This window comes from Pagrus pagrus, assembly GCF_965226575.1.
Source record: "Pagrus pagrus genome assembly, chromosome: 18".
Classification (NCBI taxonomy): Eukaryota; Metazoa; Chordata; class Actinopteri; order Spariformes; family Sparidae; genus Pagrus; species Pagrus pagrus.
This window is the reverse complement of record NC_140202.1, coordinates 19,143,635-19,168,251: the sequence shown is the minus strand read 5'-3', so window position 1 is coordinate 19,168,251 and position 24,617 is coordinate 19,143,635. Positions and strand designations below refer to the sequence as shown.

Genomic DNA, 24,617 nt, shown 5'->3' with positions numbered 1-24,617 from the left:
TCATGTGTAAAATTGCTGCAGTACACCTTTAAATAGGTTTATATTTCTACCAATCCAATTGAGGTCAATGTAAACGATGCATCTTAATCTGACGAGTGATGTGAAATTAATTGCTTTTCCCTCCCAAAATGCAAAGTTGCAACAAAGGATAGGAATGAAAATAATTTTGCTTTTGCTCTCCACTCTCTCTGTGCTCATCGCCTGTTTCAGTAACTGAACTGCTGTCCTGTCATCCCTCTACTGTTGTCATCACTTTGATACGGCTCAGGTTTCATTTTGACATGCCTTTCAAATATCAAGATCTGTGTTGTGCTTTTCCTTTTGTTGTTTTTGGACTGAGGCGGAGTTGGAAGCAGAGCGAGGCGACAGCTTTACACCGGCACTGTTCAGTTTATTTACGTCTTTCCTTCCTTTCCAGGGTACACTTTTATTAATTTCTATCGAGGCTGAATATAGTCACAGATTACAGGAAGGCAAATCATGCCAATGCACAGTGTCAGCTGGAGACATGCTTATTATGTTATGACTCTGAAAATGTGTACAAGGCTGTGTAAACAGGAAATAATTAGACGTAATTAAATTAACAATAAATCATCAAAGTGTAAACAAAAATCATATACATCAGTGCAGCGGAAATTAAGATAATGCAGTTAACTTGCCTGTGGCTTTGCAAATAACTGAGCTGGTCTCGTACAGTTATTCATCAAGTACAGTGCATTTTGTTGTGCGTTCTGCAACTAAAGCTTTTTTTTTAGCTTTCATGTGATTATTTTATACAACCGTGATTAATCGTCCGCTATGGCTCTCAGTCACATCAGTCCTGCCATTTTCTCCTCTCACCGCCAAATATCGCAGCCCATTTGCGAGTTATCTCCAGGTAGATTGTGGGTTTATTGGGAAGGTAGTCCAGATACACAGTCATGCTTGATTTGGGAACCGCCATTTCAATCTGAGTCCCCTCGTGCCACTCGTTAAAAGACGTTATAGAGATAAAATCAGGCCTGGCTTCCAACGCAGCGCTCAGCGAGGTTTCATAGTATTTGCCGTTGATGCGGTTTCGAGTGTTTTGGAAGTTCCAGGGTCGAACGCTTGTGTCAATATACCCCGGACCCACACTTGGAATGAATATCAGGTTATTATCTTCACAGAAAGATTTAATAGAGTCCCAGTTGCGCTGAGTGGAGCCGTAGGAAAATCCATTAGTAGCAAAGTAAGTGTAGAGACCATCAAAACCGGCAGTCAGGATATCCCTCTTATGCTTCTCCTCAACCAGCAGGGCAATGAAGATGGCATCATACGGGGTGTCCCTGATGCTGTTACTCTCTGTGTGTTTTAGCAGTTTGGCCCACTGCTCTGAGTTCATCAGATATGAGTCATACACATAGAAGAGCGGAAGAAGCTTGCCAGTGTTTGTGCGGTACTTAAAGAAAGCAGGGTGCTCTCCATATCTGAGAGGAGGAAGTAAAAGACACAAGAAGACGGGGAAAATGTCAGGGGAGTAGAAAAGGCAGACGCAAACAGGATAATTATTTATACAATGAATAATGAAAGATTATTCCATTTCCAGATGGAGTGTGAGATCATATTGCTAACATTTTACTGACAGCACAGAGAAAACACAGCAATACTCACTTCTCAATGACGTATTTGACGTTAGTTAACATGTTGACTTCATCTCTTCCTTTGTACGGTTCAATGTGAAACGCTACCTGTAAGCACACACACGACCACAACATAATAAAGATGACATAAAACTTTCTCAAAACATGTTTTTCAAGCAGCTCCATATACTGCATCGAACATTTAGTCCGCTGCTAAATCAAAATCCATACGTACCTTAATATGGTATTTATGTGCCACTTCCAGCAGCAAAGGCACAAGGTCATCCACAGGCTCACCATTATCATCCTTCATATTAGGAGGATACCAGGAAACAGCCATGACACCTGAGAAAAAAGACAGTTATAAACATGAATCCAAAACCTGGACCAGATAATTGTTCATGAATAACTGGTTGTTCTTATGGTTTGTATGTATTAGAGTGATGTTATATATGTCAAAGGAGTAATACAGTTGGGGCACAAATAAAAATGGGGACAGTCAAAATATACATTTTTTTAGTTTTGTTAACAAAATGATTAGTTACAGAGATAATAAATTAATATTTACTACTACTTGTAGCAGTCCAATTGTTTGTGACTTGCTATTTTTCTTTGTTTGGGCTGATTTTCCTCATGACTGATTGCAGGGGATTCAGAGCAGCTGTGTACAGGTGGGGAGACTGACGACACCCTGTTTGAAAGGCTTAAGAGAGGTGGGAAATGGCACACCAGGGGCTCTCACCCTCACACTGAATCTGCCCCCGACCCAGTCTGAATCGCTCCCTGAATTACCAAGAACCTCATTCCCCCCTTAGATTGTCAGCCAGAAACTCTGGTCTATTTAGGCCCCACTTTGTTTTCTTGGCTGCCCACATCTTCCTTAAGGGGACTTTGTTTATTTGGGGAACCCCTTAAAACCCAAGCCCCTTTACACCTTCAGTTTACCATTTTATTTCCCTGGGGCTTTGTATTATATCCAAAGGAGGCATTTGTTTATTGTCCAAGTAGCGGACATTGGGCATTCCCCTAGTTTTGCATATTTTTTGTTTATATTTTTATGTAGGTTGGGCTGGCCTGTAAGCAATTTACAGCCTGTACCGCCGCATACTAATGAAAATATTTAAAGGTCCACCTCGTTAAACAAAGCTGATTCCCAACTCTTTGGGATGGCTGCTAACCCAACCTACAACCCCAAAGTGTCAGTATTTGACAGGTTCAGAATGAGACTCAAAAATCCACTTTCTTACAAAGTGGACCTTTAAGCTAAGTGTGATTTACAAAAATGACGCCATAAATGACAAAAACTATCAAACTTAACAGTTGTACGACCAATTTGCTGATTATGATCACTGCAGTATCACAACAGAGGGCTGGGTGTTAACTCAGTATTATTGTTTATCGGCATACATGGTACAACCATAGGCAACAATTTGATGACAATGAGCAGAATTAGCTCTTTTTTTTCTTTTATGCTGTTGATAGAGTTTCAGATGTTTTATATTTTAAATACATCTGCTACATCATAATATTTTATATTACCTTATTACCTACGCCAAGGAGGATGTTTGCACCAATTTGTTTGTTTGCTGGTTGGTTTGTCAGCAGGATTACAGCCAAGAATAGACAGCACTGACTTTTGAAGAAGATCTGGATTAAAAACACAGATCGAGGACTTTTTTCTCACTTTTCTTCAACATTGCAAGAAAGGGTGTTTTTCAACACTTTAGTTAATTTCTCAGGGAATAATCTTGATGAAAAAATAGGTATTTAGGTGGCTGGTATGTTCAGTATGAGTGCCATTCCTGTTTATATTGTGACAGTGATTTCAGTAAGGACACACTTATCTTACTTTTAAGACTGTGATACCTTGGCTCAGAGTAATTGTCAAAACTGAGGACTGATCTTACAGCAGCGCTCCGCTCTGTCCTCACATCATTTTTATGTAATGTAACATGAGGCCAGTAGCCAGCAGACAGGCACAACTGAATCAATAGTTATGTAACATTTGATTCAGTAACAATCAATGTAACGTTGCATGTAAGCAGAAATGACAAGCTTCATGAAGGTGTTGACGAAGAAACTGTATTCGCTGCTGCTCGAGTCCTAACAAGAACCAAAAAAGTAGATCACATCACTCCAGTTCTCAGATCTTCACACTGGCTTCCTGTCTGTCAAAGAATATATTTCAAAATCCTGTTGTTGGTTTATAAAGCACTGAATGGTTTCAGGCCAAAATACATCTCTGATCTGCTGTCACGTTATGAGCCATCCAGACCTCTGAGGTCATCAGGTGCAGGTCTGCTTTCAGCCCCTAGAGTCAAAACTAAACATGGAGAAGCAGCATTCAGGTATTATGCGTCACATATCTGGAACAAACTCCCTGAAAACTGAAGGTCTGCTCCAACTCTCACCTCTATTAAATCAAGGCTGAAGACCTTTCTGTTTGCTGCTGCCTTTCGCTGAAGCAATTTCAAGGCTTTGAACTGCACTGTGACTTTTATTTTCTAGTCTTGTCCCTTTTAAACCTATTCTGTTTTAGCTTACTTTCCTATTTCTTAACTTGTTTTAATGTTTTATTTCTTGATGTCTTCCTACTTGTTTTTAATATATCTTAAATGCATTTTTTAAATTTCTTTTAATGTAATTTTTATGCGCCTGTAAAGCACTTTGAGTTGCCTTGTGTCTGAATTGTGCTATACAAATAAACTTGTGAATTAATCAGATCAGTATGCCCTAGACAAGAGATAATATTGAATTTCTGCCCAGCCCTGGAGTTAGGTGTGGCTCAATTTTCTTTCTTACCAATGGCTGCTGTACGCAGCTGCTGCATATGAGCCTCTATAACGGAGGGATCCCTGGAACTGTAAGCCCCTAAAGAGGGGTAGAAGTTGGCCCCGATGTCATCAGGTGGGCTGTGTCTCCCTTGTGGATAGCCCTGAGCCACCTTAAAGTCCCAGTGTGGCAGTTGAGGGTGGTCCCAGTGGATGTATTTGCCATCATACTTGGGGTTTCCATACCAGACATAGTAGAATGCATGGAGATAGTAGTTTGGAGGAGGGAACTTCTTTAGTGTAGCTTCCAGTTGAGCATCTCTCTCTGACTGAGCGGAGTCACTCATTTTGATCTGGTCAGGTTTTTTGTCGTTTTCTCTTTGGATCGCATTCCTTCTCTCCGGGAACAGCTCCTCACCGACAGGGTCACTGAACGGAGAGTCCTCTGGTGTGAGCGCCTTCAAGACCACTGTTACTATGAGCACAAGCAACACCAGAGCAATGAATGTGATGCAAGATTTGCGCCTAAACCTTGCCATTCTTCAGTCAGTACTTGAGGCTATCCGCAATTCATTATTGAGACAGCAGGGAGTTGTCGGACAGGATGCCATTGAAGGTCGGTCAGTGGGTTTTTGTTTGGCCTGAAGGTTTGAGGAAACAAGAGATATAATCGTGAACTGAAGAACATTAGGTTTTCGGTTATCAGTAATAGACTAATCATTTGGTCTATAAACAGAGAAGATATACATCTATATATATATCTAAATATATATATAATTTATCAGCCCAGTGTTGGGAAATTTATATTATCATCTATAGCAAAATAGAGTCGCTTATATGAAACTAAATTGCATTCATTGACTTAACAACAGCAGCATCTACACACTTCCATACAGTAGGTGGTGGTATGCACCTTTAAAGTGTCCATCCACCAATAAACAAAAAGAAGTAAAAGTATACTTCAAAATCTTATTCGAGCTATCGAATATTAAATCATCTATCTTTGCTCACGTTATCTCCTTTTTGTTACCATAACGTATGCATAAATTAGAGGAGAGGAACTTCTTTTTAAAATACAAAAATGTGACATAAGTTATCGGTTATCTTATCGCTATCGGCCATGAGAAACAGGTAATATCGGTATCAGCTGAAAGAAATTCCATAAAGTGCATCCCTAATTATATTATTATAAGAATGAACTCTAATTTTCTTGAATATTCATTTTTATCAATAAAACACTGAAAATGCAGTGGAAAAAAATGCACAAACCAAGCAATTTTTTGATTATCGTGGAAAATTGCCAATTATCTTTACGAAGTTTTGCAGCTCTAGATTAGATTACCACAGTGTCAGGCAAAGAAAATCAGCAAATTCTCACATTTAAGAGGCTGCATCCGTCAAATGTGTATCAGTTTTGTCTGGTAAATAATTTAAACTATACATAAATTATCGATTACCATTTCGGCTGTAAAAACAGAGCAAAAGAGTTATAGAAAAACGGAGAGCTCGGTTATTTTAAATAGGTGAACACGATGCGGAGTCAGATATACAGTTAAAACCAGCCTTGCATATCTGTAGCTAACGCAGTTTAGTGATGTCTAAAAACACAATTAACAAGCCAACAATGTTGTCTAGTTCAACTCTACCTGCATTGATGAACTTTAGACCTGTCAATAGCTGCCAAGAATAAACAAGGGCTACACAATATTAGTTTCAGCCCCCGACAGCCAAACGCGTCACATATTTCGGCATTAAATAACGGGGACTTTTCAAATACAATGTCTAGTATTAAACACAGCAGGTCTAACAGCTCGTAGGGGCTCCTCATGAATTATTTTCGTTGTATGAGCTGCAAAAGACGGGACACAAGCTGTACTTCTGGTTCAGCAGCTTGTCCCGGAAACCCGTCACAGATCTGTAAACCATCTGCAAATGCGCCTGCGCAGCGATGTGGCCCATCCACGTGGTTTAGGGAGCTGACGGTCCTGGTCTGTCAACAACAGACAAAGAAGCAACGTTACTGAGTCACGGTGAAAGATGTCGCCCCCTTTCGTCTGGGGAGGTGTATTACACAAACAAGCCACACTCAAATTGTAAGCCTACTTTACAGTTAGTACCAAGAGTAGATAGATATTGTGTTAAAAGTCACCTTTACCTTAAAGTATTGATATTGAATATGGCAAATATACTTAAGTATCAAAAGTACAAGTATTTATACACATATACACATGTATGTATATACTGTACGCTATATATCTACCAATTAGTGGCCTGGTCGATATTCATAATTTTTCAGACAATGTGTTTATCTTATTTAATTGCTGATAAAATAAATTAACATAACATGCAATCTGCAAAGTAAATAAATGCAGTGAGTTTAAAGTAGTAAAAATTAAATACTGGAGTACAAGTACCACAGTATCACTGACCAAGAAGAAAGGACTCACTGTGTTGAATATCCCATTTCAGAATGATGTAGAATTAGATTGTAATTAATGATAATTTATTAGCTGATTTATATTTTGTGTTAATAATCTGAATCTGCAAAGTCTGATCAGAAAGGCTATTGGTTCACATATACCTGAAACAGATAACCTGTTTTACTGCAGGAATCATACATATTTATTATCTTTTCTCTCCACACTCAGCATGCAGAGCATCATCAAATACTGCACTCTCCTCTCTCCACCAGTGGGCCTGTGGATCTTTTTTGCTTAGATCTTGTCTCACATCCACCTGGCCGCTCCTTGTTGCCTCCTGCTGTCGATCTTCTGGAGTAAAAAATTAAAGAGTTCCTGGGCTTTTCATTAAGTTTCACTCCACCACTGAGACACCTCCTTTTATAAAAATCAAACTGATTTTTACCTCTGTTGGTCTGTAGAAAAGTATCAAGTCTCTGTTGTATGTTGAGGGGAATAGAGGGAAAAGCATTCATGACAAGACGTCAGTAAAAAAAAAAACAGGTGACGACAATTTTGGTTTCCATCCATTTTAATTGAATTTATAGACTTTCAAACAAACTTGTACAAATTGCAAAACAGCTTTTGGTAACACCTCATTGTTTTCTTATTATCATTATTAGGAAATAAATTAAGTGAATAAAAAGTAAACAATGTGATAGAGAACACAGAAGTACAACAGAAAGAAGAATACCACAAAGAGCAAAAAGAAAAAGAAAGAAAAGAAACGAGGCAACTGTTTTCCACAAAGGATCGACTGCATCTTATTTGCAGTAGACTGAAGTTAACTTCCAAGCTGTCGAACTGAAGTACCTCCTTGTGGTAAATGACACATTTTGTACTGGCGATGTCATCAAAAGCCCATCCTGAGCTGTCTGATCTGATTTGTACTATTTTGTTCTCTACTACTGTATTTATACACCAGGTGGCATCACTATCACATAGCAACACAGCCTGGTGCTGCCACCCACTCCTGACTCCACCAATGTTCTTCCTCTTTACCAGAACAGATTGTGTGATGTGAAAGGAGGATAGCTGGCATTTTGTTTATCTAAAAGCTTCCAAGAGCAAACTTTCTTCACTATGTTTGTTTATTGTGTGCACTTTAACACAGCGCTAAACAATTTAAATACTGTGGAGCTTGCTTTTTGTTTAATTAGATTTTTTTTTTAACACTGTACAGACTTACTTAGATAAGTTAGACACTTGCAAAACTGCAACCAGTGCTATTTGTTATTTTCTATCCTTATCTGCTTCTCCATACATAGAGAGGACAATTATATAAGCACTTTTTAATGCACTATGTATCCAGTATGTCTGCAGGTTAAATACTGACCTTAACTGACTGATATTAGTTTTCCATGGGCACAAAATGAAAAAACAAATCTCTCGGCATCATTCACAATAAATCAGGAGGATCATATGGGGGAAATTATCTTGATGAGAACAAATAATAAACAGACCCAGGAAAATGTCAATACCAGCTCTGTGTGAGAAGCGGCATGTGTTTGCGTGGGTGTGGAGTCGAGGCACAGGGAGGCATAACGGAGCGGAGGAATCGATGCCCAGAGGGCGTTGTGTCCGGGTAGAGCTTGTCCACTGCCAGCAGCTTCTGATTTAGCCTCTATTTTTTCATTCACGCCGGTCTCTTCACATTCTTTGCTACTCGTGGGGATGTACACTTGTTCAATGCTTAAATATATAAAATGTGCATAATAACAAGTTTACCGCAGATGCTATAACGTGTTCCAACTGGAATCAGAGAAATGTTATTTGTGTCTACGGCTTTTAGCATTGCACAGAAACCCTCGGTCTCAATTGAAATACACTGGAAGGATTCTCTCCGCTTTTTGAGAGGTCAAGGCAAAACAAAGTTCAATCTCCACTGTGTTTTTTCGTTTAACTGAACAAGAATTTGTCTAACTCAGTCACTTTTGCCCCTCTTCACAGAGAAGGCATTTGCTTTCACGACACACAACCTTCAGAAAACCTCAAATGGCATTGGAAGTAAAACCACACACAAAAAAAAAGAGATTATCTGTTAATAATATCAAAAATACCAACAAACAGGCAAAAAAAAAAAAAAGAAACAGATTGGTCACAGCAAATTTATGTACACGTACACATTAAGAAAAGAGCTGTCAGTGGAGTCGGGGAGGGCGGGTGAAGAAAGAGGAGAAAGACTTGGGCAATTAGATAAGCCCTGTATCTTCGCTATACAGGGGAGTTACAGGGGTTGCCGCGATGGCAGACCGGGGACGGACAAGGGCGAGAAGGAAGGGGGAAGAGCCAAGGCTGCGCGTTCACCTCTTCTTCGGGGCTTGGGCGGTGCGAGGTGGGGTAACAGGCCGACCAGAATTTACACCACCATACTGGTATTTTGCCTTCTTCTCTGAGGGCTTTAGGATCTTTAACAAAATTGAGACACACATACAGAGAGGAGATCGTGTGAGCGTTTCTGAAATGATGTGTTTAGTATGAAAAAGGGATCAACGTATATGTGTTCCTACCTGGAAGGAGCACATGAGGGATTCGTCAACACTCATCATGCCACCTGCATTGTCAAACTCCCCGCAGTAGTTTGGAGCGGAGAAAAGTGTGACCAGTTGGCGTTTGGCAAAGAACTCATATCCATCCTCCACAACCTGTTGAAGACATGTGACGTTATTCCGCCGCCTACATCGATCGATACCAAGAAAACAGATCTTCAGCTAGTTTCAAAATCCGACGTTGCTATTAGGGTTGAGTGTACAAAACCACCTACACCTGAATCAATGTAAAAAACGCCCAACTCAGAGCTGAAATAGCTGTGGCCGATTTAACCAGCAAGGAGAATGTTTGCATTTCAATCTTAATCAGGTTTAAGACACTTGACGTCAGTGTCTCAAATGCATACAGTAGTTTCTCTTTCTTTGCATTTCATATTATTTTACTCCACCAAAAAAAAGATAGTAGCCGAGCACTAAATGAAATTATAATGAATTATGCATGGAGAAAAGAAATGAAATAGCAGCAGGAAACTGGGGGCCGACTCTGCTGCACAAGGTCTATCTATTAATATGTGGTTTAACTCGGGTGTCTGTGTCTTTGCTTCAGCCTAGGTAATTACTTGTGCCAAAGACAGACAAACTAATGGAGGTCAGCTATCACGTAAGTGCGTGGCCAACCAATTTTAAGTCTCGACGAAAGATCGATTGCTTGCTGTGTGCCTTTTTATTTACTCTCCACATACAGGTTTCACTCCATCTATAATTACCTGGTGGGCTCTGCAGATGAGATCCAGGTCGTGGCGGTTTAGGAACTTGCTGACCACATCTGCCCCGAAGGTGAAGGAGACCCCGCGGTCGTTCTCTCCCCAGCCTTGTACATCCTTATCTGGGTCTGACCACAACAGGTCACACAGCAGGCCTGAGAGACACACAGGAGGGAAGAGGAAAGAGTTCAAGGAAGAGCTTGGACAGACAACTGTGGGAAGAATGTGCTAAGAATCCAGCTGGCTTTGCTGATGCAACACAGAATGATGATGTGACTGATGTAACAGTCATCCATTCAGGAAGAGAGAGAGCCTGGCTGTCATTTAAAGGTAAACTTTAAATTCTAGGGAGAAAGCCAGAGGAAGTGAACACTTTCAGTATGAGTTATGAGCATGCAGACACACAGTACCTGTATCAGGCACGTCTGTTGGCCTCATGATCCTGCGAATCTGCTCCATCGACTGCAAATCAGGCGATAAACCTAAAATAGAAAAGGTTACTTTTGATTGGTGTTGCTTTGAATATTTTTTCTACAAGAGTATTAAGAGGTTTCTGGTGTGTATTTGGGACAAATCAGAGGAAATACCAACAGTTATTTACCTCCATGGCAGCAGAAGATCTTCTCGTCAATGATAGCAGCAATTGGGAGGCAGTTGAAACAGTCAGTGAAGGTCTTCCACAACTTAATGTTGAACCTGCGCTTGCCTGGTGGAACGCATAGAAACACATTATTAGAACATAACTATATATGTGCTTCAGGGCTGTGTGACTTTATTTCAACTCACACTCATCATAGAATCCGTAGATGCGGTTGATGGAAGCACACTCGTGGTTGCCCCTGAGCAGGAAAAAGTTCTCTGGGTATTTGATCTTGTAGGCCAACAGGAGGCAGATGGTCTCCAGCGACTGTTTCCCTCTGTCCACATAGTCGCCCAGGAAAAGGTAGTTTGCCTCTGGAGGGAAGCCACCATATTCAAACAGCCTCAGTAGATCTGTGTACTGCCCATGGATATCACCTAAAAAAGGAGGGTGAGAAGCAAAAGGGAAGACAAGATGTGAGTCTGACTATTTACTGAAGATGCAGGCACAAGGACAGGCTGCTTAACATCAAATTATTACAGAAGGAAAAGCTACTTGAGAATGAGAATTTAAGACAGAGTGAAGGAAACCAAATTATTTACAAAAGTGATGATGTAGTGATTAGTGCAGACCCCCAATAGTCAACTAAGCCCTTACTCAATGAGAAGAGTAAGACATCCAAGTTTTCATTAGTTGCAGACAAAAAAAGAAGAAAACAAAAACCTCTCAAACTCCATGCGGGAGCTGGACCTTGTCTTTAGGGCCTGGATAAAACTTTCTTCCATGAGACTTTTGTCATGAAAGTATCAGGGACAAAGACAAATGCATGTTCATGTTCGTGTTCATGTTCATGTCCTTGAGGTTAACCGGCCGCTTTTCGGTCCTTGCACCAAAAATACACATTTAAAGAATTAAAGTAACATTATAAAAGTGCGACGACTGGTCGACTAATGTCTTGAGGTAACGACTACTGGTCGACTAGGAAAATCTCTAGTTGGGAAAACCCTAGTTGAGCTCATGAAAAGATGCTAGAACATCATTAAAAAAAACCAGGACTTAACACAACAGTAAAAACTTCTTGTTCTGTAACTCCAAACCACATGTTAGCCTCACACACTGCATATACACACACCAACTCCCATCTCTCTGAATCCATTTTGATTTTCAGAACACAGCCAGACATGTAGGTTGGTGGGAATATATGACTGTGCCCATGCTTTACTGGGACTTTAGCTGCAGGCCCAAGGATACACACACAAAATGAGCCATTACAACTGTCACCAGATCAATGCCGTGGCCCTTGGGAAATGAACTACCAAGGGAGAGAATGCTGACAATCCAGGTTAATCACAAAAATAAAGGACACACATCCACACAAACTAACTTTAATTTTAACAGCTCTCGCAGGATTCAGGGTCAACCTTGTCTCTGTGACATCAGTCTTACCAAAGGATCTCGACGGGGGAGCCTCACTCCGTCACCTAGCCAAGACCTGCTTCCTTTTATATCCTCTTGCACCAACTTCAGAGCTGCTCTAATTTGGGCTAAGTGCTCCAGATGAATGCAGGGAGCCTCACCAGAAAGGCCAGGACAATAATAACAGGCTTCATTGTGACCAAAATGGGACACAAAATTATGTGCCACACTCTTTTTAAGGCAGTGCTTCATTACAAGATGGTACCAAATGCGAATTAAAATGAAATAATAGGCCTTCTTAAACTGCGCAGCTGCCTGACCCTGAGACAAAAATGACCAGCAAAAATTACAACTTTATATCATGAGAGTGGCTGGCATGCTTTTCGTCTATTCCCCCATGCCCGTCAGTGATCTAGGCACCAAAACGCAAACCACGACTGGCACCGAACCTATCTGGCTACGGGCCTACACTTATTTTTGCCTGTGTCTCAGCAAGGCATGCAATAACACATTTTTTCCGTGCAAATGAAAGATTAAAGGAGCAGTTCTGATGTTTGAAGTCTGGTTTCATCTTATACTCAAGCGCTCATGTTGTGCTGAGCCAGTTGTGTTTCAACACCAATCATTCTTTGCCCTGGACACGCAGCCCCAGCTTGCAAGTGCTGGTAATGGTAACAACTTCACAATCCTTTACATTAATAATACAATATCCAAACTTCAATGAAACATGGTCTTAAAGTATTAATACAGTGCTGCAGCATTATGGTCCACAAGCTGTCAGTATGAAACCAGGAAAGCTTTTAAACATTTCCAAACTTTAGTTGCTGTTTTCATGTCCTACTTCTCACGGAAAAAAGGTGATGCTAGGTGGCCAGCAGGGATCCATGTATCATAAAAAAGTTTCCAAAAAATAATTGTTTTTAATACTGCTTTCAGTTTTATAGCAAAAAATGTGCCTTTTTGTCTTCCGTTAGTCTGCCACAACAGCAAAATTCATAGTCATATCTTTAATGTTTTGTCATTGGGCATACATTACAGTGTATGTCTACATTTTGCTAATTAGGGGTGTCCCAATATTCCGGTTTTGACAATAACCGTGATATTTGAAAATAAAATACTGATATCATGTTAATAATACGCAAATGATAATATCGTGTAAATAATCAGGCGCCTCTTAAATCATTTCTGAGGTTGTAATGCAACTTAATGCTGGTTGCCAGCTGCCTCAAACAGAAAAAAAGAAGGAAAGATGACACAGTAACTAGCTAGCAACTACCACACTGTATGGCTACAGCTGATGTCAGATGAAAGCGAGACACTCTACCGGCATCCAAGAAGAGTTAGCTCGCCAGCCTGGACAAATATTGCAATGATATTGTTATTGTGATTATTTTTTGGCCACAATTACAATCATGTAGTGAAAATTTGATATTGTGACAGTCTTAATGCTAATCTTAAAGCTGGAACAGACCCATTAAAAGTTATAAATATGACATAAAAACGACTTCAACGGACAGATTTTTTTTTAGTCTTGGCAGTCTGCGACACATACTGGACAACAAAGTAAACATAGAGGGACGGAGTAAATACAGAGGACAACATACAGAGAACAATCAAACTTGTTTGCGCTGCACCAAAACAGGACATGAGACATAAACAATTAGCTTTGCTCATTTTTGCTGCAGTGTGCACAGAAAAGGAAATTAAAAGCAGGAACAAAGCCACATTCGGATAAACTGCTAGAGTCAGAGACATGGCAACATAAACTGTAATCTCTGCAGAGACGGTTGAGGGTTAGTGAACTTTGTAGGAATAGTGCTAACTGCAGCTGAGCTGTAGTAAAAAACGGATTAACTGGATTTTAAAAATAATACTCTTTTGCCACTCTATTTCTCAGCATTATTGCTGTTTTCACTGTTTTTGTTTGTTTTTCCCACACCTTTGACATTGACTGTCTTTAATTTCGGTTGAGCCTGTTTGCAATAATAACAACAACAGCAATGCCTTAGCAACGACCTTTAGATCGGGTGGAAATGTCTGCCTCCAGAGAAGACACCTCGGGTTAGTTTTACACTAACGTTCCTCGACTCCTGGTTGAGTTGCTGCATGGCTGAATGTGAAATTGTGAGCTTCACCAAGACTGGCTTTTTTATGGGGCAGCCCCCCCTGCCTGCCCTATCACAAGGAATTGTAGGATGACAGTGAATTATTTACTCAGCACTGCCTCTGCAGTGTCAAAACAGTCCGAGAATAGCAGCAGAGATTTAGGGTTTAAAAAGCAGAGCAAAAGGCTGAGAGCTGGAAAAAACGGAGCGCTAAACCTGAGGTCAGTGTTATAAATGAGCACGATCTGTCTCAGAGGACAACGCAATGTGAAAGCAATGGTGATAACTCAACTCTACATAAATTAAATGACACAGCACTGCATATTATGACTCCCCAAGTGTGGTACATTAATGTTATATGTCATGCTGACTGCTCCTATGCTGAACAGACAAATAGATCAGTCATAATGAAATAAATAACAATAAAACAAAGACTGCCTGTGTACGCATGATGGGATGGCCATTACATTTTTAGCTGAGCTTTACAGCACTTGTACTTAAGTAGTAAAACTGTAAATCCTTTTGCATGACCTTGTGTAGCCAGATACTCAACTGGTAACACTTAATAATGCTGCTCTTAATGATATCTATAGTAATATAATAACAATACTGCTTAGAGCACATTTCAAAGCAAACAGGCTCACGGTCCATAACTGTACTATAGTTTGTTTTGCTGATATACATTTTCTTTTTCAAATAACAAGGGATCCGCTTCACACGGAAAAGACAACAGGAGGAAAACTGTGCAGAAATACTATATGATAAATGACGTAATGATATATAAAATGTTTTATATCAAGTGTTCAAACTTAAAAACAGTGTGATCAATAGCAAGATGTGAGAATATCACCTTACGGATACATCTAACACCTCGTGATACACGCGACAAGCTGACGGGAAAAAAAGAGAATCACAGAAATAAATGTGCTGATGACTGGCTGCTCTATGTAATACCACGTAGATATAGTTGTGTCTGGTGCTCTTTGAAAACTTCAAAATAACAGATGCACTCCGAATACAAAAAAATGCATCAAGTCAGGAGGGAAATATTAAAAAGCCTTCAGTTAAACAGGCCAGACAAACAAAAAGACAAAAGGGTTCAACCACTAGATCTTCATCAAGGCTCCAAACACCAAACAGCATGATGTGGCCTCACCTATATACAGTAGTAGCACTAGTCAATAAGAGGAAATCACATGAACCAAATAATAGCATACCAGCTAACAAAGAGATGAGATGGCATAAAAGTTTACGTTTACACAACATACAAAAAATAAAATAATGTGAAAAGACGGGAGCGTCTGAATCCTCATTGAGACCAGGATACTTTTACACATCCAGTTTATGAATCCAAAAGCCTTTTTTTCTTTTTACAAATGACTTTAGATTGAGAAATTGAATACACACTGTCAGCCATATTCTGCTAAAATATGGCTGAAGTAGTTACATTTCTTAATTATATCATCAACTTTAAAATAAGAAAGTCGGTCCTGCTTTTACTCAGAAAATATTTAAAGGCATTCTGTTGGACTCAGCCCAAACGCTGACACTGTTCCCAGAGTTTGAGCATGTATGATAAATGCTCCCACAGAGTGCAAACATAAACTCTGTGACAGTATAAACATAGGATGCAAGCTTGCGGTCTTTCTTCAGCTAATTCAACAGGCTAACAAATCAGTTACATTTGGCTTTGAAACTGTAAGGTGCTATTATGGTTAGCATCCAACCCCTTGGTAATTTTGCCGAGGATCGTGACTGCAGGTTGTTGTTAATCATTATCATCCCTCTAGATTATTTTTGCAACAAAATTACTATCTAAAGCCCTATTTGGATGGCACTAGTGTTACTAGGGAACCGCATATGATTTACAAAGTACCACCCCATCTTTGTGTTTTGTGCGGCGCATTCGCATTTAGCACAGGCTCCAAGAAAGATCAACTTTCAGAAGCAGAGCATCTGTTCTTTGGCCGCCACATTATGAATATAGTTTAGAGTCAATTTGCTCACTTTCTGTATGTGTTACAAGCTTCAATACAAGTTTGCAGCTCGTTTCGATCAAGTATAAGATGCTTCGTGGCTGTGTGTCACAAGTAACAGTCTATCGACCCTGAGTAATCTGAATCTGCAAAATAACTATTAACTTATTAATTACATTAATACATGTAGTGGAGTTGCAGTATAAAGTAGCAGGGAAATGGAAATACTCAAGTAAAGTATCTTGTACTTAAGTAATTTGCAGTTACTTACATTAAGATTTTTTATTTGTACTCCAAATGTTTATCGGTCCAAATATAACTTCTCTCTAATAATAGTACTAATAAAAAAATAAACAACATATTGATCTATCCCTAAATAAGATCACATATGACCTCCACATTGATTACAAACTACTTAAGGTGCCCAGGTAACACTTATCCTGTGCAAAAAGGGTTTAACACATCCTCAAAATGGATTGCTTGATTATTATTATTTTAAAAATTATTCTATTTTAAAAAATCCAGTTTTATACTGTTTAAATAAATGATAAAGCAAAAAAGCATCAAAGCTGCTGGCTTGGGCAAAATGATACAGGTGGCATTAAAGTTAACATGTATGAACGAGAAGGCACAGAACCTGATCCGTGTGGCATTAGTAAATAATTAAAGGCATGCGCTGTTTGGTCTTTACAGTCAATGGTGCTACTCTGATAGCCTGGGTTAAAGTATTCAGCATGAGGATAGAAGTTCAGCAACTTAACAATGGAAGTCAAGGAGGGACAAAGAAACTTTACACAGGGACAAATAACACCACCTGAAACTCATGCATATTTCAGAGTAACCTGCCAGGGTTAGGTCTGCATGGATGAGAGCATCTGAGGCCTTTAAAAAGTCAGTGTTCTGAAAAATGTGATGTCAGACATATGGATAACATCATTCTCTAAACATCCAATTTGATTAGAAACAATTAGATCAATTGGATCAAATTACAGTTTCCCATTATTACATTTAGTCCAAACGCTGTCATCTGAGGTTGATATAGTATTAGGTGAACAAAACAACAATCTCTACAGTAAATGTGTGTGGGAGGGAACTGGTATGAGGACAGCCACGAATGAACTGTGTGTAGGCCTATATGTGAGCTTGTGTAGTGTATTTTCAAGGACCGGCACATATATTAGAGGGCTCAGAGTTGTTTGCGGTTGCAGCGCTTCACTGGAGGCAGGAGATAAGGCATGTGGGAGGGTGCAGAGATGTGCAGGAGCCAGGGAGAGATAGTTTCAGTGGCAGATTTCAACTGTTGAGAGGGAGTTCACTTGCAAATGTGCACTCATTTGCTCCACTTTGGTCTGTCCATTTTATGTGTGAAAGACAACGATATACAATCTGTGTAAATGTGTGCACTGACCTACCGCATATGTATCCTTCTATAACATCCACAGAGTTGAGAGAAACACTGACTTGATATATATAACCCAGTCTAGGGAAGTGTTATCCTGTCTGGCTATGCAAGTAAACCTTTAAATTCTAGATGTGCTTTAAAAGAAACACCACAGCACTAAGTTTATGTTTTATAAACTGAAAGGCAAAATCAGACACGAGGTGTTGAGAAAATGGTTTTAAACAAGCGAAGAACACTGACCACAGATCTTGAGGGGCGCCTCAAGCTCCAGCAGGATGGGCTGGCTGAGGAAGATCTCCCTGGATTTGATGCAGAGGCCCCGCACCTCTGCCTCCGTCATCTGGACTATCTTCCCCGGGCGACATCCCCGTACTGGAGAGGAGAGAAAAGACCACAATATTGTCAGTGATAAAACAGCAGCGCCAACAACCCCCCCAGCACCATTAAGTTCATCAGCATGGGACCATTATACAAGAATTTTACACCTAAGGGGGAAAAAAAACCTCACTTGCGTCAGAATCACAAAGCAATCTTTAAATCTGATGATCTGTGGGCGTAATGGTTCTGTAGCTTATAGCTGCTTAGTGTCAGCCATACTCAAGAAACCCACTGCTGAGACTATGAGAGCAGCTTGCATCTTCAGCACTGGTGTGGGTTTATTGGCTGTGTAGTTGCACTGTTAGCTTAAGCCTACTTTCTGGCGTTCAGCCACAGCTCTGGGTGCAGATTTATCTTGCAACGATGAAAAGAGGAGCGAGCGTTGCAAGCGCTGGCTAAAGTCAGCAGCTGCAATAGTCAGAGATATGAAAAGTGAGATTAAACAGAAAAACTGCTTCCCTTGCTATGGTAACTTGTGGCTTGTATAAGACTGAAGTTCCATGTAGTTTCAAAAGTCTGCCTTTTACTGTCGCTGCAACTTATTTACTTACTTAATTCCATCGATTAATCAGTGCCAATAGGACATTTTACAAACTATAAGTATTGGCAGAAATTGGCTCTGATAGGGGGCTTTTCAATTGGCACATTACCAGTTTAAGTGCACCAAGTTTTGCCGTGCTGTGCCCGAGATGGACCATCTCTGGAGTGGAGTCAAAGCATTCCCGATTACATAGATACCAAAGTGCTGCAGTGACATCTCGCGACTGCGGCCAACTCGTAAAGACCGCCCTCCTGGCCCTCAAATAAGCATCTGTTACAATACTCATGATAGAGAGCTGTTTTGTGAAATGAAACGTGTTTATCGCCAAACTAGCAGAGCTTTATTAGCAGCAATTCTTCAATAACACTGCAGGCAGGAAGAGTATGCCAGCCACTCACAAGCAGTCACAAGCACAAAATAAGCACCAGTCAACAGCCAAATGCCGATAAAATATGCAAGTGGATGGTCGATTTGCTTCATTCACCAGCCCCCCCCCAAAAAACAGTAATCTGCTGAGCGTCAGGTAAAATTTGACAAACACAAAAGTTAATTTTGCATCCTGGTCACATGGCATTAGATACACATAAAGTGACTAGTGCCAAAGGTAAACAAGGGTAGAACCAAATATATAAAATATTTAGGCTGAAGATATATACTGGCGATTGAACAGTGGCCAATTGTGCTTCATCACTGTATCAATACATGTATAGTAAATGATAATTAAATGGCACTTGCATGGAGATTTTAATTTTAGTCTCAGTCTGACGTCACAAAAGGCACATCAAAGCACTGCATGAAGATGAACCATTGACGATGAAAACAAAAGTGATGAACAAATCCATGCCTGAAGAATTATGTAATAACCAACCATTTTGGTATTGCCTTAAAGCTAGACGCCCACTCAAGATCCCATTAAAGAATAGCTGAGCCTAGTGAAACGAATGCATGTTAGTCAGGGAGGAAGTTTACTTAAACACTTTTCCTTTTTGTTTCCTTAAAGGATGACAAGTGAGAGAACGGCGAAAAAAGGGAACAGTTCAAAATAAGATTAACAAGTGTAATTAGTGCATGCTTTCCTTTTGCAGACATAAACATATACATGCTACTTGCATAATGAACTCAGACTCTCTCACCGTCCCCATCTCATTAGTCATGTAATGCAACCAAATCTCAGAGAAATGAGTGAACCAAGGGAATATGGATCCTCACAGATGGTAAATCTGAGTGCCAGTTCTATTCCAGGGCTGCACCAATCTTAACGAAGTGTTGCTTTTTACACCATCAATTTCACACCATCAATTTTCTTTATCATCCATCTAGTGTATCTGCAGTGCCTCATAGCCGTGGTATGAAGCATGAAATAGCAGAAGTAGGGCTCTCCGCTCCACAGCCAGGCCTCATCAGGGCCGAACCGAGCGAGTTAAGCTCGGATGCTTAGCCTGCTCGGCTTTAACACTGAACCTTTCACTGCCCGCACTTCTGCAGGCTGGCACTTTTAAAAGAGATTATGTTCTTAAGAACATTGAGGGGCAAAGGCTAAAATGAAGCAATGACAAGGATTTACAACCATCAGAGACCAAATCACTGTGAGTGTGAGTTTGCGGCTGTGTGACTGTACGCGTGTGCGGAGAAAGTGACACAGTGTTCCATACACTTTAATTCCCATGAATAAGCAGTCTCACTGACACTTGGCTTTTCCTCAAGACTGAGTTTTCAAAACATACAGTAAGCTATTATGTACTGTTGTGATGCAAATTAAACAGGTTTTGCTCCATTTATAACGATATAATATCCATAAAAAACAGACATAAATTTGGAGTCAAGTTCTGCCCTTCAAGAACAGAGTCACAAACTTAAACTGGAGACTGGAAAAAACGTACAAACTAGGGCTTTTTGCAGAGACTGTAATTTTCTGATTAAGGTAAAATAAGTGACAACACAGCATGATAATGAGGTACAGACGTGCTGCAACAATGCCTTGGCCTAGAACAAATTCTGTTTAGCGGGTAGCCAAAGTTAGTTTTATTTGGTACTTAACTCTCTCTGTAATAACAAAAATGTCCTTCCAGTTGTAAAAAATAAGTCATCAAATACGACCGGCAGAAGAAGAAAATTATATAAAGTTATCTATCTATCTTTCTAAGAAGCAAGCTGTTCAAAGACCTGGAGGCAGCTGGAGAAACTTATTTTATTTTGTGAACATTATTCAACCTGGAAATCAACCTAAAATGAAGAAACATACTTCATATTAAAAAAAATTGTAGGAAATTTCGGATGCAGCCAGTGGCTGAGATTTGGCTAACGTTAAAATAACCAAGGACAGTGTAAAAAAGCCCAGTTATCGCTAAAAACAACTTCTCCAACTAGCTAATTATATAAAGATGACAATGAACATGTTGATGTTGATGCCTTATCAATCGAAAGTTAACAAGTGCACCACTGGCTCCACAGGTGTGTCAATGTCAGCTGCAGGAGACCTGGCTTTGAGGAAATGGTATACTCTTCAGCTTTTACATATATTATGTTTGACCAGGTGTTTCCTCAGGATAGATGTGATGCTCTGGTCAGCTTTGTATTTTGCATTGCAAATACTGCAGCACGTGTTAACCTGACTCACTGTGACTTGTTGCAGGGGTGACGTCTCACTCTCTCTTTCTCTCTATAATGTTACTTTGAACATGAGCCCTAAGGAACTGATTGAAATTTGGCACGGATTGACTGAACTTGAATCGGTACTCGGTAGTACCAACGTAATTCAGTCAGTACCCTTAAAAGTACTGAGTTCAGCATCCAACCCTAGTATAGACCCTGACAAATGTCGCATCATCATGATTTTAATAGTTTTTTCCATGAAAAATAGAATTGTGATTCAAATTTCCCAGTAATTGTGAATCATACTAAAATCGTTATATGTGTCAAAATAATTGCAATATGATTTTTCTTTCTTTTTTACCGTATCGTGCAGCCCTATAGCCTGGCATTCATTCCTGCTAAGCTGCAGGGTGCATTGTCTTGACTAGTTCCACTAAACCCTTCATAATAAGGTTTTAAGGTGACTGATCCAGACTAATTTAATGAACAAAAAAAATCCCTACACCTGTCATAGGCACCAAGAAGCAAGGGGTTTCACAGTGGCAGTGGACTATCTTTAGAAGAAATGTCTTACCTACAGACAATAAGAAGAGATGACAATCTTTTATGGCCATTTATCATGGTCATAAATTATTTGCACATGTGCTTAGATTATTACCCTTGAATAAGTTCACACCACTAATTACAAGGCTGAGCGATTATGTAAGAAGCCTATGAAGCGATAACAATCCGAACTAATTAGTAAATGTGTAGTCGCTTGTTTTATGAGCGTGGTGGGGAAAAAAAAGACACAATCACCATCTTGCACAAACAAGATCACAACCAAACTGACCACCTGTGAAAGATGCCAAGTCCAACTGTTATCCAAAATATGAGCAACACAGTCAACAAGTCACTGCAGTCCAAGCTGAGTACCAAGGAAAACACAGTGTGAAAGATCAATACGGATAAAGGATTTAATATTTGCTTTTTCTGTTTATTTTCAATTACTTTCACCATTTAGTAGCAAATGAAGCTGCAAGAAAAACACGGCGGTCGCAGCAAGATCTCACAGCTATAACCACCAAATCTTCATTTCAGTGCTGGCATAGTGTCTCATCTATCCAACAGTCAGAGACACTGATGGAAAGTATGCCAAGGACAGCTGAATTTGCCTTAGTGGTCTGGTCTGACTCAAAGGATATATCACAGGGGAGCAGAAAACTCTCCGCCTTCTCTCGAGCAGGTGGATGGCCAACACAAAAGGATTTTAACACCTCTCTCTCTCTGCCAAACACAAAACCTGGACCTCGGACACGAACAATAATCTCCCTTTACTTACCAAGTATGAAAGCAATAATTTGATTGTGAACACAGCAGGACAGTTTGAGGGACAAGTCCAGACGAACATTTCATCCATCCTATCCTGGTTTTAATACAGTACAGGCATTTAAAGCGTATGTGGGCCCAGTGTGCATGAGTGCTCTGAATCACAGCAACCTGCCCACTAAAATACACCTACAACACCAGAGAGAGGAGAGCTGGAAAAGTTCAGATTACTTTACAAAAATCAAACCGCCTCACAAATCAAATGTGTCTAGCATTTACTGAAAAGGGGCACCCAATATCAGATGAAATTGTTAATCATATGCAAGTGTTTAAGGTCTATTTCTAAAGCTTATCTATTTGTGGAAATGATCCTCTTCCCAAAAATGTAACATTAACCAGATCACTAACAGAAACTGAGCAGTATATCACGGATATGGGGCAAAACTTAAACATGTCCAGGTGAAAATCGTTGCTTGTACCTGAGGTTAACATATATTAACTCAACCTTTGTAACAGGTATTAGCTTCACAGCCAAGGCACATTTATCTGGGTTGTATTTTAATGTCATAGTGCTCAGGACACACGTCCCAGCCCCCTCTGCTCGGCACAACCGTACACAATTTTAAATATAACAGAGCAAAAACAGCAGGCAGGAAGTTTAATTACACGCTGAAGTGAAGGCCAAGACGCAGTAAAACTACTCTCCAGGAGTAACTTAGCTATGGCTGCGAAAACTGAGAAATGTAGGCGTTCACCGCCGACAGTGTTTATAAACACGGCCAGCTAACAGGACCGTTAGCCTGGGCTAGCCGGGGACTAGCCGCTCCGAGTGGCTGACGGTAGCCGCGCTATCTAACGCATTTCCTGCGTTTTCTAAAGCAACCGCGGTGGTTAGGGAATAAATCCCACGCCAGGTTTAGTGAGCAACAGCCGGCTGCGTGTGATAAAAGACTGTATTGAATTTGTTCACCTTCCAGAAGCCGAGAGATGAGGCTGTCCACGTTCAATTCACCCTCCGCCATCTTCACACTGATGTGGTACAGTCAGTGTTGGCTGGTTAGGTTCCGCCTGCAGACACCAGGGGGCGCTGCTGTCAACAAAACAATAACCACAGATCATAATGGCCTAAAGAAGAGGCCCTTTAATCATATTTATAGTTATTAAAGTGATTTTATAAGTAGATTCAGACTGAAACACATATTATTTATGTTATATGCTAATTTCCATTAAGCATACACTGCATTATTTTGAAACATATCTGAAATAAAGGCACAATTTGTGGTTGCACTTAAAGAAGCAGTAATCATACAACAATGTAAATAATGGTGGAGGAAGTACTTAGATTTTTTACTTAAGTAAAAGTTGCAGTATCACTGTGTACAATACTCTGTTGCAAGTAAATGTCCTGCCTACTTAAAGGATAAGTGCACCCAAAAATGAAAATTCAGTCATTATCTACTCACTCCCACATGGATGGAAAGTCGGGTGAAGTTTCGTAGTTCACACAATATTTCTGGAGCTTCAAAGCAAAACAGTGTTGCAGCATTTTCAAAGATCCCAAATTGATTTGAAAAGACGTTCTTCACACCCTGGACACGCGGTCAAGCTCATGCACGCTTTTAGCAGCTACAGTGGAGATTCTGGCTTAAAACGAGTGTAAATAACATCTTTTCAAATCAGTTTGGGATCTCAGGGCTTTCACAGACTGCTGTTACACCAGATGAGCTGTATGGAGCCAAGTCTCCATCTACTTCAGCTGTTTCGGAGAATGCTGCAGCGCTGTTTTGCTGTGAAGGTCAGATAATCCAGATAATAACTGAACCCTAACCCTCAATTTTTGGATGAATTTATCCTTTAAATACAAAAGTATCCACATACACAGCAGGTGCTAAAATTAAAGGTACCCATCATGCAGAATGAACTATTTCAGAACAATATCTATTATATTACTGGATTTTAATTAGTGATGTATTAATGTCTGCATCACTTTAAGGCTGCTGCTGGTGGAGCTGATTTCAACTACTTTATATACTGCTGGGCTGCTTAGTCTATAATAATACATATTAGTTTATTAGCTGATTAATAATATTATCATGTATGTTATTTGTAAAATCAGCCGACAAATACTTGTAAGGAAGTAAAACTGTTAAAAAATCAGAAAGTGAAAGCACTCAGGCAAATTGTTCCTCACTACTTACGTATTTTCCCACCACTGTATGCTTGTGACATAATTAA

General features: G+C 40.0%; 2 protein-coding genes across 2 annotated transcripts; both read right to left on the bottom strand.

Annotated features, from left to right (window-relative positions):
• Positions 1–370: 370 nt before the first annotated feature.
• On the bottom strand, positions 371–6,273 carry manea (mannosidase, endo-alpha). The gene is made up of 5 exons (XM_084380511.1): positions 6,019–6,273; positions 4,404–5,013; positions 1,837–1,946; positions 1,633–1,709; positions 371–1,448 (listed from the first exon to the last, which is right to left on the bottom strand). Exons 2-5 carry the CDS (start codon positions 4,909–4,911, stop codon positions 815–817), a joined length of 1,329 nt encoding a protein of 442 aa, XP_084236637.1. The 5' UTR covers positions 4,912–5,013; positions 6,019–6,273; the 3' UTR covers positions 371–814.
• Positions 6,274–7,345: 1,072 nt separating this feature from the next.
• LOC311273838 (serine/threonine-protein phosphatase PP1-beta catalytic subunit-like) lies at positions 7,346–23,440 on the bottom strand. The gene is made up of 8 exons (XM_084381108.1): positions 23,353–23,440; positions 17,804–17,935; positions 10,871–11,101; positions 10,686–10,790; positions 10,495–10,566; positions 10,088–10,239; positions 9,342–9,476; positions 7,346–9,239 (listed from the first exon to the last, which is right to left on the bottom strand). Exons 1-8 carry the CDS (start codon positions 23,402–23,404, stop codon positions 9,135–9,137), a joined length of 984 nt encoding a protein of 327 aa, XP_084237234.1. The 5' UTR covers positions 23,405–23,440; the 3' UTR covers positions 7,346–9,134.
• Positions 23,441–24,617: the final 1,177 nt, after the last annotated feature.